This window comes from Anarrhichthys ocellatus, unplaced genomic scaffold, assembly GCF_004355925.1.
Source record: "Anarrhichthys ocellatus isolate YVR2014 unplaced genomic scaffold, GSC_Weel_1.0 scaffold17, whole genome shotgun sequence".
Classification (NCBI taxonomy): Eukaryota; Metazoa; Chordata; class Actinopteri; order Perciformes; family Anarhichadidae; genus Anarrhichthys; species Anarrhichthys ocellatus.
In genome coordinates, this window is record NW_022280047.1 from 822,548 (window position 1) to 842,420 (window position 19,873).

Here is a 19,873-nt window from a genome sequence, read left to right on the forward strand (position 1 = left end):
TGTGTGTGTGTGTGTGTGTGTGTGTGTGTGTGTGTGTGTGTGTGTGTCATTGTAGCCGGTGACGCTGGTGGCTCTAAATTCCCCAGTGGCTGCTGATTGGTTGTGCAGAAGATGAGGCACAGGTAAGGGCCAATCAATGGACCTTGAGAAGGAAACAACACAGTGTGAGCAACTCCGTTACCAACTAACTTGTTAAGATCACCCTTACAATGCCTTGCACTTGCGTCATTGCTGAGTGGAAGTGTCTTATTATTGCCAGCTCATTTAGAATAATCAACAGGATGAAAGCTGGACGTCAGTCATCTGAAAATAAGAATGTTAAAGGTATATTTAGTTTTGGGAGTTTTTGAAGTATTTTTGAAAAAAAAACCTTCCGTGAATTTCACCTTTTAATTTCCTTTTGAAATTTTAGTTTATAATGTCAGAATGAATACAACTTTAATTTAATCAGGGGATCTGATTGAGGTCTAGAAGAAATAAAGAGAGTTTAGAGACAACAAAACTCATCCGCTCACACACAACCAGCATCGAAAACAACAGGCATCAATTAAACGACCCAATATTAAACATTTTCATTTAAAAACCTACTGCAGTAAAATGTTAGATCAGTCACTTTAATTCAGCCTTCACTAAGTTTTGCCCCTTGAACGCAGACTGGCCAATCATAGTGGAGCATCAGCTCAGACCCGTGTGTGATAACTATACGGCTCTGCTCCATAGACTGTCATGCAATCATGTCAGATTGTCCTCGTTTTCAGGCTGGATTTGTATAAGTTTCTAAAATTTTATGTTAGAACAACATTAACTAGCGTTAGCACTGTGCTATGCTATGCTAGCCACTGAAGGTATACTGAATGTATACACATGCTGCTTTACCTTTTTAATGATTGTAGCAGTGAATAAAGACCTATCTGGCTTTACAGGAACAGTGTTGTTTCTTGATCTTAGTATAATATTTACTCATGGAGTGCAGTTAGTGACAGTGTGGGCTCCATGGTAGCTCTGTGGGCGGGGCTTAGCGATAGGGTCAATTGCAGTAGAATCATGTCTTGATCACTTAGCATGTTCACATTAAATGTTCTCTATTAAAAGCGGAATGGGGTCTTTGCTGGTCATTTCTGAGAGGGGACCGGTCAAATAATGAGATAGAATGACTTGGTGTGAACAATGAGCAAAAAAGATAAATAAATAAAAAAAGATTGTCAGTGTCTCACCAAAATTGTTGTTTTCACACAACTCTGACAGCTACCTATGAAATGATATCAGCACGGCCCTTTTGAAGAGGAAAATTCTGATCCAGTCATGAGTGCGTGGTGCCGTTGCGAACGACGTCATGTCAGATGTCTGCCGATTGACCGTCTTCATCACAACAAGTCGTGACGGGTGTGTTCTGCCCCCCTCCCCCTCTTCTTGTTTTTAATTGTCGCAGACTGATTTCTTTTTTTAGGAGAGGAAGGACTGCTGAAGGCCCAGAGGGGGGCATGTTAGCCGGTCCAACACTGATGCTCACGACAATAGTGATGCTCTGCCCAACGCTGCACAGCATGTCCCTGTTGCGTTGGCTTGCCCTTTCATTGTTTTTTTTCACATACCTCATCGCCGGAAAAAGCTCCGGTCAGTGCTTAATCATCATAAGGGCAGTCTGTGAGCTATAACCTCTCTGAGTCCTCTCATCTAGATTTAATCATCAGTAGTAAGCATCCAGACGATCAGTAATGACTTGCTGCAGCCCTGTCAAATGATTCAGCAGATGTCCGCATCCCTCATTGCTCCCTTTCGCCTTAAGAGAGTTAAGTAATGTTGCAAAAGTAGAAGTGAGCCAATATAATCTTTCTTCTTCTGCAGAATTTCTTCTATATTTCTCTGCAGAATAATAATTAAGAGAGCCAGTCTTGTAAAGATGAGATCATTGTGCACTGTCAAATATATATATTTATATTTTATTTTTCAGCGAGACTGCCAAAGATCGGGACTAATGAAAACTGCAAATTGAGTGCAGTCAGCATTTTGAACGAATGTTCTTTCTGAATTCTCCTAATTTCCCATCGAAACCTTTTATTCGGGATGCCAAATGTGGATGAATGTGCTCCAAACTGTTGAGGTCCAGCTGCTGCATACAGTTTTCTGGTGCAGAGTGTAGACACCGCACCAGCAGAGAGACCGCTGTAGGAAATATGGATTCATAGATTTGATGATTGAATCTATTTTATGAGAGAGGGGGGGAAACATTCAGGTGTTCATATGCAGCCGGGAGGATCTTTGTAACCATTTGTGCCGATGCTGTTATCTCTCCCTCTCAAACCACGTAAAGGGAGAAATAGTTTAAAACAAAAAAGAATATTTGTGCGATCACGGATCAGATACTCTCTCCCCTCGTGTGCTGAGTGAGCAGGGCGAGACGGATGGAAGGTACCGAGGGGGAGGACAGGGGACGAACAGCAGGAAAGCAGACAGGCGGAGAGAGAGAGAGGGAGAGAGAGGGAGGGAGAGTGGGGGGGAGGGTCAGGTGGCGTGACTTTTTACTCCGCGGCTCACTGACCTTGACAATGGAGCCACAGCCAGCGACTCGGATAGCTCTCCAATAGCGTCTCTCTCTCTCCCTCTCTCGCTCTCTCTCTCTCTCTCTCCCTCTCTCTCTCTCTCTCTCCCTCTCTCTGCTGGCTGTGGCAGCTGAAATGCACCACCACTCGCTCTCTGCTGCAGCTCCCCCCCACACACACCCTCTTACCTCACGTCTGCTCTTTTTCCAGACAAGCGGGTTTAAAAAGTCAACTGCGTATTGAGCCGTCTAGACTGAAGCCGGTCAGCAACCAGCCCCCCTCTCCAACCCCCCGACTCACGAATTGCCTACTACGGTGGGAAAAAAAGAAATTGATGAGGAGCAGGTGACCTTGCTGAGCTTGGTCCCTCCTCGTTTTTATCGTTTATATCATGAGTGCTTTTGCACTCATGATATAAACGATATTGACACGTCAACAGTGTGAGCGGGTCATTTTCTAGGAAATATTCACTATTCACTGACATGTTTAGTGTTCATCTCTGATGTGTTGCGTTTAACTCCTCCTCTGAATACATTTGTTTTTAGGCACATGAAAAAAATAACTGGTATGAGAGTCTTCTGTTGTTCCTATGTAACGAAGATAAAGCAGAGCAGCGCCTCTTTTTTCTTTACAAGGTGTCAGCCTTCTAAACAAGGGCAAACTCTCTGCAGACAAACGCTGATGCCTGCCTGTTATTCTTTTGATGTTCGCTTTTTAAGAATACATTTTTTTAACTTCCTGCTTTGGACACCAGCAGCGACTCACTGACCGACTCCACGCGAGCTCGTCACAACTGCGATCCGTGTAATTTCACTGTGCATCATTCGGTCAATTAGCATTCATTCGTGCTAGTATATGATTTTGTAAGTTGTTTATCGTGAAGATGATTCTGTATATCTACTACATCACACTAAAGAGACTGTAGAGTACTGGCGTTGTATGTAAGCGTGTGTGTATACTGTATATGTACGCACGTAACGTCTATGATTTGTGTGTCAACAATTATGGGTTGAATTGTATATGATTTATTGTATTCTTACATGTTTTTAATGTGGACCTTTGGAAGATTAGCCAATGAGCTAAAATAGATCCCAGCATCCACAGAGATACTTCCCCAACACTTTACACAAACTGCAGACGGTGCGATGTAGTTCTCGGAGCGTGTTTTCTCCTCCCTCCTGTCAGCTGACGAGGTTCACTGTATGGCGCCCCGACGTGTGACATTCCATGTAAAGCAAGAGGTGTCTCCAGTCAGCCAGTGGCCCCGCCATGTGCAGCGAGATGATCCGATCTTCACAGCATTAACGGCTTCGTTTTCCAACAGAACATTAAACTGTTGAACGTTAAATTGAGCCGTCTTTAAATGCCAGTCTGCCTTTCAGTCTTGTGTTACTCTTCACCTTGTCATTGCTCTCCATCGTGGGATTTAATCATTTGATAACGTAACCTAATGAGGAGACGTGGGAAACCCACTTTCATCCCGACACGTTTGCAGTTCCGGAATCATTTCTCTAACCTCGTAATGCGTGCAGTGCCTTCTAGTATCACCAGTGCAGTATTTGTTGCCGGTGTGAAGGTAATAAGTAGGGTTAGTTCGAGCAGAGTCTGTGATCTCTGTGAAACGCTTTCTGTTTCTTAACAAGCAGGGCGACCAAAAAAAATGTCCCTCCGCGGTGGCTGGAAAGTGAGCAACACCTTTGCATTATGCATGTGGAACAAAGTGCCTGACTCCTGGTCGGGTTATGGTATTCTCTTACAGTCCGTGGAAGGAAATGAAGTCGCATGAGGGTTGTCGCTTCTATTCGCTGCGACACGGAAAGTGTTCCGCTACTGTCGGTCGCCAATTATTACACTTGAAAACAGGAGTCAAAGTGCGGGGCGACATATCTGGCAGAGAAATCTCGAACTGCGGTCCCCCGCTTGGTGGCCTCACGTCAGAATGCACCGCTAAGTAAAGAATTGTGAATCCAGATGTTTGAAGCTAGTAAATAGATCTGACTCTTTTGTAAAATGGCAAGCCACTTTTGGAGCCTACGTGCATTATTACACAGACCCTCAGTGTCAAGAGAGATCTCACAGACTTGTACCCGACGCTTCATCCGTCCCACCTCGGGAGGCATGGGGTGGAAAACCAGTCAAGCGGCACATATTGATTACCCTCTGGAGAATGCGCGTTTGACCTTCGAAGCGCAATATGTGAAGCTACTTAGAGACTTCTCGTTTCTTTGATGGTTTATCTCCCTCACATCTTTGTCCATCCCGCCTGTGCGGGCCCACCCGCCCACCTTCATCTCCCTGCTTTCTTTCTCTTTTCCCACCCATGCAGCCTTTCTCATCCTGTCATCCCCCGGGGCCGGTGGTCCCGTCCCTTTGGGAGGTTAAGGGGCACCGTGGGTGAGAGGGCATTTCAGCAGGTTTCGTGGGCACCTTTTCCCACAAATGCTGCTGAACCCTGACCCCCATCAGGTCCTCACACTCAAAATTGGTGTGGAGTGCAATTCAGCCGGCCAGACCCTATTCAGGACCGGACTTTCCATTGGAGGAGAAAAGAGAATCTCCCCCCCCACCCCATTCCAATTGTGGTCAGTGCTCTCCCTTTGTCCGCTGGTCAAGCAGGGTCGGACGACCGGCCGCCACTAGCTGGGACAAGACTTCCGAAAAGCCTATTCAGCATGAAATTTGACCCCCAGGTTCCATTGCTGACTCACAGGGATCAAACGCTGGGAATCTCTCGGGGGTTCTCCTCCATAGAGGTTTTCATCCATTGAAACTCACCCTTTTGACAAAACTCTTAATGACTAATGATTTTTTTGCATAGCAATGTTTTACAAATGCGGGACTCCTGGAAAAGTTTGATCCAGGACTCACTTTTGAAGTAGCTCCCTCCTGATTGTCATTATTGAGTTTAAGTAAAAATCAACTGGAAAAGAAGGAGCACATGGGACATCTTTCATCCTCTACTGTTGTGGTATGGAAATGTTTGCTGGTGCTGTGGCTGGGCCAAGTCATTGGCTGTGCACTCTTGATTTCCTGGAAGTGGTTAAAAACCAGCCAGAAGCAGTTCTGTAACAGAAGGAACTAATAGTGCATAAAAATAAACACATTTCCTAAAGTACATCAAATCTCACTTTTGATGCTGAGCCCGTGGGGGTTGCAACCGCAACCATGCATTTACACCGAGACACCACTGACGTGTGGATTCAACACATTTTAGTTGGGCGGAGTGATGTGCACCATGATTAGTTAAAGTCAGAGACGGCTGCAGAGAAGGTGCTTTGGAATGTGAGTTTTGTGTTTTTTCAACAAATATGCCTTGGTTTCATTACACCCTTTGTTTTATGATTAGTCTTCAGTCCCATCTTTCTGCTTTGTTCCCCTCGACACACACAAACATGTACACATGCACGTACCCCAGAAACAATGTGACGATGTGGTCATGATTACAAATAGGTGAAGGTATGCAAGGCAGAGGTGAGAAAACCCAGGAACCTTGAATTTCAGATCTGATGGCATATGACAGTGTTTGTCCGTGTGTGTGTGTGTGTGTGTGTGTGTGTGTGTGTGTGTGTGTGCGTGTGCGCGCGCAGACTCCAACTTGACGCATGGTTTAAATCTTCTGCAGAAGGGCAGCACTTTGATTGTAATGCCGCGTGCTGTGTACTAAAGCGGGGGCCTGCTGCAGCTTTCAAGCTGGTCAACTGTCAGGACTGGAGCGTGAAAGGGGGGCCCCTGAGTGAAAGGGGTGGAGGGTCCCACTAGGGGGGTCCTGGAGGAGGAGGAGGGGTGGCTTGTAACGGACCTCCTGGGCTTTGAGGGCCCTCTGTGTGGGCCGCTACAGCGCGGCGGCCCTCTTCACAAGAAGAAGAAGAAAAGAGGGAGAGCGGGCTCCAGGGGAAGGTGCCGGTCCCTGCAGCAGGGAGCGTCGGCAGGACGCCAGCTCACCCGCCGAAAGTCCCACATACCAGATGTTCCTTGTCAGGGAGCTCTTGGCCTTTAATAAATTGAGTTACTGTAAATCTGTAATAAAGCAAGGCAAACATGGGTACCCCCCACCCGCACTCCCCCCCTACACACACACACACACATCCCAGATATTCTGATCTCACAGACTTTTCCTAGTGTCCTGCAGGTCAACCCCTGGTGAAGGGGCCGTGTCCCAGCTGCCGAACATGCCAATTATTTCCCAGCCTACACAAGGGGACGGATGTTTTCCTTCCCCTTTACCCCCGACCCGCACTCTTTAACTGTAGAACATGTCATTCATCCTTCTGGACTGTAACATCACCAGGTTCCTAACCTTCAGTCCTTGATCTCCTTCAGGGGCCCGACCCAAAAGACTAAATGTATTTTAAGATGTTATGGTTTAACAGAAAACCGTGGCATTGGGTTTAATAATCCTGTTTGGGCAGTCGGGTTTGCCTCTTTTGATGTGACCAAAACTCTTATCACAGTACTGGTAATGTTTGCCAATTTCAATATATATATACAATAAAATAATAAAACTGATGTTCTAAGCAGTAAGCTGTGTTTCGCCTCATTAAAACAGAACTTCACATCCCTGAAACAATAATATGTTCGCCTTGCTCAGACTTTTTTAGATGGAAACAAATATTTTGTAGAAAGATAATATAATAGCAGTGTGATGCTGCTGAAAGTAGATAATCATTATTGAATCATCACCAATCCCTCATCCCTTATGTTTAGGCATGTTTGAATGTGTGCTACGCAAACACACACCGCATCTGTTGTTGCCACTACTCGACCCGAGGCACGGGTCATTCACCCAGGTAACGTCAGCCAAGTGTTTGTGGAAGTCATCTGATAAAACTAAAAAGAATAAATGCCACCAGGCTACTGACAGGGTCGGGAAGAATGTCCTCTGTGCGGTCTCTCACTTAGATTTACAGCCCCTCGGAGGACGGCTGTGATCTGGCAGTGGTCAGTCGGCTTTGAAGAGAAGTGCACCGCAAGTGAATCACTTTGAACCTGCGCCGAGCCTGAGGGAGACCCGTGGTCCCACCTGAGTGGAACAGGACGGTAAATCAAAAGGCAGCTTGGGTTTTTTTGTAGTATGACATAGGGACTTGAGTCTTAATTTCTTGCCTGCCGAATCCCCTGGTCCAACAGTTCTACAACTGTGGCCTGGTTCCTGTGGCTTTTACGCGCTGGCTCGGCCTGGATCGTTTCCACAGCAAATGAAAATACTAAAGTGAAAGTCCACATCTTTCTGTCTTTCCTCCACTCCCTCTGTCCATGCTCAGGCTTGTGGTTTAAGGTCCTTGTATTCTATTTTTTTGTTGTCATGGGTTCTTGTAAACCAGTACATCCATTCCTTTTCTGAATTTGCTCGTAAGCCCGGCTGCGTGGTTCTGCATTGGCACCCACAACCCACAGCAATTACACAATTGTGGCCAATACCGCAATTGCAAAATTTGAAACAACTGCGTGCGAACAACCGTGCACCACTCCGCATTGAGGATTGGCTCGTTGGTCAGAGGCGATTGATCCCTCTTCTGCCTTCCTCCAAAAACACGCCGGCCACCAGATAGCCGATGCATTTTTAAAGACAAGAAGTGCGAGGAAGCAAGTAGAAAACAAGAACACATGCTGTAACGGCAACATGCAGCCATTGTGAGACATCTCGGGCAGCTTTTGATGAGCGCAGGACCAGCCTTCCTTTGTGCTTGCTGTAGATTTGTCTACAGAGCCCACTAAAGTGTCGGGAAAACAGGGATCAGAGTGCGAGTATGCACATGAATTGTTGCGGTCTTCAGATCGGTCGGGGTTCGCCACGGGGACCATGCAAAATCCTTTGCACTCATGTCTCTGTACTGCGCCACCTGTTAGCTGTCCCAACGAAATGGAAGTCCTTACTTCATGTAATCTGGAAACAAAGGTTGTAGTGTCATGTGCCCCACCCTACTTAATACTTTCACTCAAGCCATGATCAGGTCTACCTTGGGTAAGATACAAAACCTTGGGTCCATTGCCTAAAGTGTTAAAGCCTTGCTTAAATAGGATTTAGGCTTTACTCGCTGGCCAGTGGGCTGTTCCATTTGACACCTCCCACAGTTTGTGGTGCAATGTTTGTTTTTTTCACAGGCTTCCCAAATGTTCCTCTCTTGGGAACCTCTGGGATTTTGCATGTCTTTAAGGCTCTTTAGCTAAGCCAGAAAGGCAAACAAAGGCATATCTATTGTATGGTAAGTGGATCTCACATTTCAGTGCAGTCGCCAGCACGGGCCACTTTCCAAGTGACTGATATTTTCACAGGGGCCAACATGTCAAGGGATGGTGTAATTGATTGTCTTGGATATTTGAGTATGCCACTTTCCCTAGTTCAGAGACCCCCCTAATGCTTCCTTCTCCAGTTATATGGCTTACCGTGTGGTGAGGCTTTGACACATGACAGTGAAGCAGGATAGACATGTTGTCATGGTACACATTAGAACAAGGGCATTGGAGGCCATATGTTCTATTTTATGAGGCACATTTATTTTAAAGCTAATACCAAATTGATAATTCCCTTCTAAGATACTAAATGCTAGAACACATATCAAGAGGCGTCCGGTAGGTCACTTTATACACACATGCTCTTAAGCCTTTGAGCAAAGGATGTTAGTTTTTTGTTGAAAACGGGCCCCTGCTGAAGTTTATCCAAATGAAACCCTCAAGCCTAAGATCATTGGTTCGCCAATGATTTTATTGAGTAAAGCTCTCTTTTTCCACGGAGGAGTTTTGACAGTTGCCTGCAGGAAAGAAGTGTTTGAAGGATCACTTATCTGTTTGAGTTGTTTGTCCTTTTTGTCAGCTTCTCTTTCTGTTTTGGCTTTTTTTCTTTTTTTAATATGGCCGAAAGGCAAAATCTTCTCAAGTAAACGTTTCCTGTTCTTCCCTTTATGATCTTATTACTTAAACAGGAAGAGATTATTAGTATTATTTGATATTATTGAATTTAGTTTTGATACCTGTCTCAGACTTTTGGATCCTGAGGCAACTGCGAGAGCCAGACTCAACAAAAAAAAACTTGCCCGAGATGAGAAATTGCGAGTTGACAGCGCAGGTCATTTTAACTTTCTTTTACGATACCGATCTGCTGTAGGAGTGTGTCCAACAAACCTGCGTCTGTTACATCTGGTTTTGCTGTCAACCTCTGCAAGAATGCTACATCTGACTTTAGATTTTCCCAAATTCGTGTACATAGCGCAGCACCATTGAACCACAGCAAGTCTTTTTATCAGAAAGATCCTGAACATGGCATGGAAACCGAGTGTAATCTGTTGCCTTGGACCTCTGCCATCGCACCCTTGAGAACGGCAGTTAACCTGAATTACTCGGCACAAACGCAAAGTAAGAACTGACAAACACGACAGAGGTGGGCCAGTTACTGGTATTTGTCAGCTGACTGTGTACTGTTAGTGTCTGTGACATTGTCTGCCCAAAGGCAGTTTGGCACAAAGTTAGTTTCTCTTAAAAATGTTAGTGTATTTATTTGCTTCAAAGATATGTGTACACCGGCCGGGCACCTTCGATAGAGAAGCACAGACTCAATCTGGACTGCCTAAAGGTGTGAGTGGGAGTATGAGCTTGTTAGATTTGGTCTGAGGGTTGCCTTTTACCCTCGTACAACGGTTCATATAAAATAGTTACTACTCATTTTTCATGCGTTTTCCTATGAAAGTCCTGCAACAAATTTGTTACATGCATACAGTCTTTGCAGGAAACAACTTAGTTAGGTTTAGTAGAAGATTGTGAAATACTTAGTTAGGTTTAAGCATCAAAACTACTTAGTTAGGTTTAGGAGAAGATTTTGGTTTGGGTTGAATTAACTATGGAAGTACTTAAGTACTGAAGTTATGGGACAAATAAATCAACATTGACTTTTAGTTTCACACGGTGGTATGAACAGCGGTCTTCTGGCTGAAAATCATGGTGTTTTTTTTACCCATCCACCTGTGGCTTTTTGCAGTCTTTATACTTTCTGGTTCATGATTACATGGATTACATACGACTTGATTAAGTGGGATTATGTACGAATTACAGCGTATTCATTTTCATAGGATTAGCTACAAATGCTTCATGAGAACAGCCTGAACTATGAGTGTGGATAGAAGTGAAGTGGCAGTTCATTTTAGCTTGATTTGCTATCGTACTGATTTAAGACAGATTTTTCTCACTTTTTTTTTCAGTGCATCCTATAATTTAAGAAGCATTTGAGAACAATATCTCCTGCTTTCTAGTTTCAATGCTCAGTTTTATTTTCAAACCAAACACCACTGCAGATTACATTTTTGCATTACATTTTTAGGCATATAAATTTGTCAGGGGGGTCTCTCACTTAGATTCCCAGCAGCTGACATTATGCACCTCCACGACTAGAAGTTGGCCTCAGGCATCTTTCTCTTCTCTCTAGTCCAGTCAGCCAGTCTCTTATTTTTTTCTTTAGCCTCTGCCTCCCTGGTGTGTTTAGTTGGTCAGGAGGCCAGAGCAGGGCTCTGCTGCCAGTAGACAGCCGCCAAAGCTCTTTTTATTCTGTCAGGATATCCTCTTGACATGACATGGTGCCAACAGTGACCATCACATGTAGTAATCTTGGCAGGGCTCAGGGAGCAGCTGGAATGCACGTGCCATGCATGCCCATCCGCTGCCTTAAGGAGCCTGAAGTAGGCTTACCAGGGTAGGAGATTACGTTTAGCTGACGAGCCGTTCAGCCAACTTGTCCCTCACCTCTCCCTCATTCACTCCTTAAAGCAGTTGCATACTTGAACACTGATTCATGTTTTCCATCATCACCAATTTCTCATCCAATCTTACTTACTTAACGTAATAAATGTTGAAAACAACCGAAGCCAATATTTGTGAATTTGTCAGATGTTGGTGCAGCCGGACAGTCTTCATATTTGATTTTTTTTATTACCATAATTTGAGTTTTTGTTACCCAAAAATAAATTAGCCCCTTATGCAGAAACTTTTTCAAAAAGTTGGCCAATTTGAAGGCCTTTCATGATACTGCTTTGCAAAAATTGGATACAAATTTCATGTTAATCTGTTATTCTTGATGCTGAATACAACTGACTGTATCATCAATCATGTCATGAGAATTCAAAATACAATCCAGCCCAATGCGTTGTCCGTTCTCAACTACAGGCTCAGAGGTCACTGTAACAATTCAGGCCTGTTGCGAAAGACTTTCACAACAGAATACCCAGGTGGCTAACCCGGCTGCAGCAGGAATACAGTCGAAACAGACACAGGTGATTACAGATTTTTTTTTTGACACCCTTATGCATGCATAAGCCGCTTTCTCCTGTGCACAAGGCGAGGCCCCCGCTCTGTATGACCTAGAAGAAGCTAGACTAGATGACCCAGTGGTCAACTTAGGAGCCATCTGGCAACCGGTGTCTTGTGTGGCTTACCCTTCCCAATGCCTCACGCAATTGCTTAAGCAAGCATAAGTGCGCTTAGGAGGACTTAATCTCAGGGAAACTGGTTTGGGCCACACTGTTTGACTGCCAGTGTGGGTGTGCCCGGCTGTAAGGTCACGGGGTTCCTTCAGCAGTGTAACACTGAGACAGCGCTTTCTTTTTGCCGACGTGTCCCGTCCGCCTATTGTGGGATTAAATTCTCCGGGCTGGATGTGTCCTTTCAATGACATGTGCGCGCCCCCCCCCCGTACAAAGGTGTTCATACCAACTGGACAGGGGGATTCTTTCGGTATCTCCGACTACTCGTGTTTTTATGAAGGCACTCAAAGCGCAATGAGCCATCTGGTCAGATCAGTTGTCCGATCATACCAAGGATAGAAGGCATTTGTCGCGCTGCAAGATGCCCCCCGGGCGTGTTCTGTTGGCCTCCGAGGCAAGAAGGGGAAGTGAGAGAAGCTTGAGCCTGTCTGCACTTGCACAGAGGTCACTGCTGGCCTTTTGACAGTCTGCCAGTGCAGAGGCCAGAGTCTTCCAGAAGAGGGTCTTGGCTACAGGCGGACAAGTGAGCCAGCCAGCCAGACAGGCAGCCAGCTGCATCGTCTGCAGTCTAGGTCTGAGGCTAGGGCCCCGGACTAGGGCGGCTCAAGTTACCCAGACAGATTTGTTAACACTGTTTGGGTCTGCTCGGCTTTCTATCCAGGCCTCCGAGCCAAACGCGGTTGAGGTGACTTAATCTGTCATTAAACTCACATTACACCCGGACAGAGACTCTGCTCAGGGGCAGGGACAGCGCTCCCTCTCCCACTCACTGGCATGGCTGGCTGGATTTGAGCAGACACAAAGAATACCCTCCCCCTTCTCCCTCTCCTCCTCCTCCTCCCTATCCTCTTCATGCCACACACCATGGCACAGCTAGACAGCCCAGCACGGTCTAGACAAAAGCAATTTCACTTGAAGTTGAAAAGTAATTTGACTGTGTGACGGGCACCTGCATGGATTGGGTGCAGTCTACAGGGTGCACAAGCGTATTCGTCTTCTAGTATTGGAAAAAAAGACCAATTGAGAACACTGAGGTTATCTGCTCTTTAATAAATTGATCAATAATCAATCTTTGTTTTTATATTTGCAGAAATATGTAGAAATACTATCTGAGCACTCAACATATCCATTAAAGACATAATGGACATGTAATGTTTTAAATGGCTTCACGGAATAAATATTCTTGCAATGATTGATGAAGCCTGTGTGCTTTAATTATGTGAATACCAGATTGCAATAATTAGTACAAGAAACCAACAAACAGAGTCTACTTTATAGTATGTGTACAGTCACGCTTGTCATATTTAAACTATTAAAGATAACTGATGAAAAACACCCATACAATTTGAATGACGTTCTGAATACTTCATCCTTACACTGTGCTGGACAACACATGACTATTCCAGCATTTGTTCATGTTGTAACTTGATCAGTGTGAGAAACGCATCTTTTAAACCTTTACAGACGAACAAAAAACTGTCCAACTGAACATGAAACTGACCAGATAAGTAAACACGGGGGGAAGATGTAGTGTCATCGCATCGGCGACATGTTCTTCTCAGAGCTGCAGATGGCACACATTTGTCTTTGTACTTCCTCCACTGGTGATCAGACAAACGGGAGGAGATGGCTGAACTTCGTTCTCATTGGGCAAACAAAATTGCTTCCATTACTCTACGCTTGGAAATGTCAGAAACCCTAACAACCTGCAGTATCTCGAGTGGTGGTCTAAGACGTCGTTTCCCTCTGCTGAGATTTGTTTTTACGTAGCAGCTGGTTCTGGTTCCCCCCCCCCCCACCCACACCCGCATTGTCATGAGCAGCCAAAAGCCAACATATGAACTTTATAACCAACTGTTCCAAAGAGCAGTGCCAAAGCCAACAAGCCACACATTTCCCAGAGAAGAGCAAACGTTTATTTCATTTCATTTCATGTTGTTTTATTATATTATAGTTTTTATTCCATTTATTTGTCGGCTTTGGTTGCATTGTGGACGCAGAGTCGTGTTCGGCCGGTTTCATGGCGGCGTCTTCGCGTAGTTGTGAGCGATCGTGAGAAGGAAATGCACATGTGCATGGGAAATTAATGAACCGTGGACAGGAATGATACAAAGAGCTCCTGCTGTTATCCTTTTTAATGTTCTTGGCCGCAACAGTGAAACCGTGGCTCTTTTTAACACTGTGGTCAAAATAGAATGAAAAATAAAAAAGATAATCCTGTTCCTCACTTCCACACACTTAAAACAATCCCAAATCTTTACCATGGAGGTTTTCAGTCCCCACTAAAGCATCACATTGGCTACTTTCCTCCAACATGTTTGAATGTGTTTGTTTGGTTTCAGGCTAGTAGCTGTTCATTTAAACATTTCTAAAATGATCACAATTCATTTCAATTTGCATGAAGAATTGCTAATACAGGACTCCCACTGAATGTCTTGACTGACCACATTCTCCGCTTTTCCACCGGCAGGTCAAGAAGTACTTTGAGCTGGAGCCGCTGGCCAGAGGGAAGCGCTGGATCCTGGAGGGAAGCACCGCCGACAACCTGGAGGCCGTGAAGGAGAGCTTCAGTCAGTTCATTGGCCTGCTGGAGGACAAAGACACGGAGCCCGCGAGGATATAACGCTAGCACCGCGAATGCTAAGAGACATCAGCGGCCAACGCCGAAGAAACATCCCGCCGGTGCCCATGCACACACGAGCTCTCATGCACGAACACAAACATGTACGCACGAGTAAAATCACGGCGGATGTCGGCCTCTCCCCCTGAGAAGTGTATTGCGTGTCATCCTCCCGTCACTGCGCTCTCATTTTTGTACAAATTGGAAGAGTGTGTGTGTGTGTGTGTGTGTGTGTGTGTGTGTGTGTGTGTGTGTGTGTGTGTGTGTGTGTGTGCAAGCACAAGTCAGCCGCTGCAACCCGACAGAGGAGAGTTGCCATTAAACCCGAGTTTTGTCAAGAAAAGTCATTGAACTTTGGCAGAAATCTTATCTACTACTGTCTGTGCCCTTGTGATTAAACCATGTGGGACACTAATGCACACATCACTCACTCTGACACACACACACACACACACATCAAGCGGAGCCCAGGTTGTCTGTAGATATGTTTAACATCTCCAGTGATTATGTTACAGGATGTTTGGGTGGGGCTCGGCCATGTTCCCTCCACTGAGAAGTGCTGTATGGCTGTCCAGCGTGCTTCTCCTCCTTTTTCACTCGGTAACATCCGACGTCGTCGTGTGATCGGAGCCAGTAGCCTAGTGTTATGTACGGTAGCTACATATCGGTGCGCCGTACCACGTCTGAATATCTAATCTGAATAGCATAGTCCGAGTATCTCATGGAGTATTATGTACATGCAAACGAGCGTACTGCTGCGCAGCCATACGCAAGTACTGCTAATGTGACGAAGTGCTAGGTGACTCTACGGGGACCATTTAGAGGAAGGGCAAACAAGTCTGAATGCTTTTTTTATAAATGTGCAATTTAGGATATATTTGATAGCTCCGTATGTTAACCACGTAGAGCTACGTTCAGATTTTTTATATATCATACCACACTTATGAATTCTTTAAAATCGAAGACCAAAAAAACAGAAAAATAACCACCACGCTGATTGACGCGGGTTGGAAGTAGCCACAAGATGGTGATATGTGATAGTTTCTTTTCAGTGTTCAGCAAAATGTCATGTTTGTCTTTCTCAAATTTGACTGTAATGTTTTTTTGTAGTTGTTTTTTTGTAATTTGACATAACCCCGCTCAACACTGGTGAGCGACTCCGGTCTCCCATCGGGGTGGAATACAAACTCTTATCAATCAGCCACAGCAACAGCTGCATCTGACAAGTCCCTGTCCGACACCCTAATGCCTTCCAACTGTCGACGAAGACCCCTCCCTGTCTGCTGGTTTTTATTTTGTCCCAGATGCCATCGTTCAGCCCTCGTGTGGACTCCACACCTCTGAAATGAGTCTTAGTCATTGTGCCACAGGTGTGCGTGCTCGTCCCAGAGAGGCGCTTCAGTAATGGATAACGTTCATGCCTGCTTCATGTTTCTGTCGTTGTTGTTTTGTTCAGTATTTGTCAGGTTTTAGAGAGATCGAATCACCTTTTTGTACCTGACGCAAGGTAGTTTTTGTTTTTTACTATCTGGATGGATCGGTGCATTTGATTGCTTGAATGCAAAATAAATCATTGAACTTTGCATATCATCTGCCCACAAATAGGTTTTTAAACACTCACTACAGTCTTTTTTTTTTTGTATTTTTCTTCAATCATGTTTTGTCAAAAATGGCAATTAAAGTTTAAAAAATTGAATCATTGTCCTAGTTGTTGTTATTAACATTTACTTTACTTCTGCTTGTTGAAATATTGTAGAATCAATATATTTGATATTTTTCGTCTGAGTGCCACATTGAATGTGTGATCTTATTATGGGAGCACAAATGACAGTTTCTCAGTTTGATGAACACTAAAATATATTTGATAGAATAATTACTGAACTGTAGCTCATCTTTGTAGCGTTTTATCTGTTTGAATTCATAGACTGGATTCTTACTTTTAGTAGATATTACATACAATGTAACGTTCATACTTCATGTATCAGGAGGAAATGCGTGATGGCATTTTCTTCACAATGTCTCTGATTTGTGATTTAAGGTGACCCGTGGAAACCCGAGACCCTGGAAGATAATTGGGGGAAAACGCCGATGAGCCAGATGAGGTTGAGTCAAAGTAACAACAGAAAAGCACTCAAAGTCAAAGCGGAGCAGCTGAAGAAAGTTTTGAGTGGAAAGTTAACCGAGTGAGACAGGAGCTCCTAATAAATATTCTCGGCTCCGTACTACCTCTGCCTCCCCTTTTCTTCTCCTCTCCTCTCCTCTTGCCCCCCCCCCCTCTTTCAAATTAACCGTGTGGCTTTAATACAATGTGTGTCATGCAGGTTGCCCCGGCGACTCTTTGATCCTGTTTTCCAGTCTCTGCCTCTGGGGCAGACGTGCTTCTCTTCAGTCTGCTGCACACCAGCTCTGGAAGCTGCTGCAGCCCTGAGACAAACCATGGGCCGGTGCGCTCGTCTCCCCCCCCCGTCCCCTTCCATTTTCTCTTCCTGTCGCTCTCACTTTCTCCCTGTTTTTTTGAGTCCTCTTCATCTCTCTCTCTCCTCACCGTTTTTTGTTTTCATTCAGGTTGTCTCCATCCCTCCGTCTCTCTCTTACTCGCTCTGCTTCCCTTTGGTCACGCCGAAGCAGCAGCAGCCCTCCCTCAGCATGGGCATCCAGGATGCCCAGGGGGAAGCGAGGAGGCCGGGACCTCAGCGAAGCAGCCCTCCCGGGAGAAACTCTCTCTCCTCCACCCCTCCACACTCTCTCTTTCTGTCTGTACAGATTGTATTCCCCCGGTAAAAAAGAGATGCTGCCGATGCTCTCCTCCACACTGAACCTGTACCTGTTTAATCGCTGGTTCTGATCAGAGAGTTCTCGTTGGCAGCAGACCCTCGGTGAGGCTTATGGATAACTTTCTGCAAAGTTATGTTATTGTTTTAATCAATCTGTGCATCACTGATGTTTACTGTGATGGATACAGTATCTCTCTCAAGAAACAATTCAAGTCTCTGCAAGTTTCTTTATTTCTTCTTTTTTTTTTTTATAATTCCCTAAAATTAATGGTAATTAATGGCTGCCTGGAAGGGAGGAAAAACACTTTGAGAAACCTAACAAACTATGGCAAGCCTAATTGTTGGCGGTAATATAAAGTGAAGGTGCGATTTGTCACAAAAGGGCGAAAAACACGCAGGGATGCCAGAGGGGAAGATTGTGCATGTAGAGAACGAGACGCGCACACAAAAGGGAACTCAACTCACCACAAAACAATTCTCCTCCGACGTGCAAAGCCGCAGCCTCCGGCGCAGGTTATTCACAGTTTGTCTTCTCGGTTTTGCATTAACAACCTGGTTACAGAGTGTGAGTGTGTACAGTACACACGCATCACAAGGAATCGTGTTTGAGCACCGGCTGAAAGTCAACAGTGGTGATCCGACAGTGACAGAAGTAGACCGACTGCAGAGTGAACGAAGCCATGTGGGCTTTTTAACAAAATATTATCCTCACACTTTAACCACCTTTTATCTTTTCCAGCACAAACTCAGCGTGACTCCTCAAACAGTGAAGTAGCTGCCCGAGTGCTTTCACTGCTGCTCACTTATCTTTACTCCAATAATGACAAATGATTTTTTTCTATTTTAAATGGATAAAGCTTTTGATGAATCCACATTTGCCTATATTAAAACATGTTACAGAGAGGTAAAATATCAACAAAAACAAAAGTATCGGCAGCATCAAATTCAATATGTTATATGACAGATTTTAGGAAACATTTCTAAAGTAGATATTAGTGCATTCAAACCGCTGCAGTTTTACAAATGAGTGAAATATTCTACATTCCAATATTCTTGAATTTGTTTCCATTTTTTTTTGATCTGACAAAAGGTTGAATCTAACCTCGTGACAGAATACAGTGATTATATAAATACACAAAGTGATGCACGTTTAAGGGACAGACTTTAAAATTGCATTTGCCCCTTTGGTTGGGACGCATTCCAAGACGAATCATTGGATTTTGAATATTTTTTGTACGTATACACTAGTATATAACTCTAAGGATGAAAGTGTGCCACATGCAGTATGAAGACCGACCAGAAGTATAAACGAGTGCGGTCACACCCAACAGAAGGAACCCTGTGAGCTCTGTGAAATGCAAACCCGCGACCTGACGGGGAACCTAACTTTCGTTTACAGGACAAACATAATGCATGTTTTCTTAAACCCTGCAAAGAATGCCCCTTTCTCTCTCTCTCATCCAGTGTGTGTGTGTGTGTGTGTGTGTGTGTGTGTGTGTGTGTGTGTGTGTGTGTGTGTGTGTGTGTGTGTGGCAAAGCATTTCTGCTGATAAGACTCTGCCAGGAGGTGGAACAGATGTTTGCCCTGACATCCATCTGGGCCTCGTACCCCTGCTCTGCCTCCCACAGCCGATGCTCCACGCAGGACACCCCCACATTCTCCCCCCCCCACCCCCCCTTCACAGCAAGGGGGCTTCAGCGGTGACACAGCACAGACATCATGCCTCGACGCTGCTTTCATTCACGGTACATGTGTGCGTGTCCGTTATCAGGCAGGACCTCCGGGTTCAACGGAGGTGTTTCCTCCTTTATTTCAACACTCTTCTGCCTACACACACACACACACACACACACACACACACACACACCCCTTTGAAAAACAAACACAAGTGACGGAAATCCTTCGATATGATGTAAGCTGGTGAGGAAATGTTCCCTGGACCGAATAATCATTTCCAGATTTGTGAGATGATTATTTCCAAAGAGTCTCTTGATGTGCAGCACTTTGACATTCTGACTAGATTTTTTTTTTAATTTATGCTGAAGGTGTGAGAGCCAAGCTGTGCAGTTTGTGTCGACCTCGTATGTCAATTTTAGAAGCTGTGGATAAAGAGCTGCATCTTTAGTGGCAACGTGAAGGAGGACAACATGCCGAGGTTTCCTCCTCAACCAAAAGGATGACTTACATGAATCTACTTTTGTAAACTCTATTATTAGACAATAATACATTACACTAACTCATAAAAGCTCATTACTCATATGGTGCTCTAGATTCAGCAGAACAAATCTAATGAAATGTATTGAAAGCTGATATTGATTTGAAACTAACAGGTGTCTTTGTGTTCTCAGATGTGCGGCCATAGATTCCTCAGAGCTGACGTCCTGTCGTGCATGTGATACCTGCAGGTCTGTGGTGGAGCTGTTAAACTAATGAGCGGTTTAAAGCTGACAGAATCTTAACAAGTTGCACCCCCG

The 19,873-nt window shown here is 44.8% G+C and overlaps 1 protein-coding gene across 1 annotated transcript in view; it reads left to right on the forward strand.

Moving 5' to 3' along the window:
• The window catches only part of LOC116388596 (ADP-ribosylation factor-like protein 15), a 98,476-nt gene extending 82,609 nt beyond the window's left edge, over positions 1-15,867 (forward strand). The window contains exon 5 of the mRNA XM_031856615.1: positions 14,475-15,867. Within this exon, the coding sequence (XP_031712475.1) occupies positions 14,475-14,627 (153 nt within the window). The 3' untranslated portion in view covers positions 14,628-15,867. The remainder of the gene's footprint in view (positions 1-14,474) is intronic.
• Positions 15,868-19,873: the final 4,006 nt, after the last annotated feature.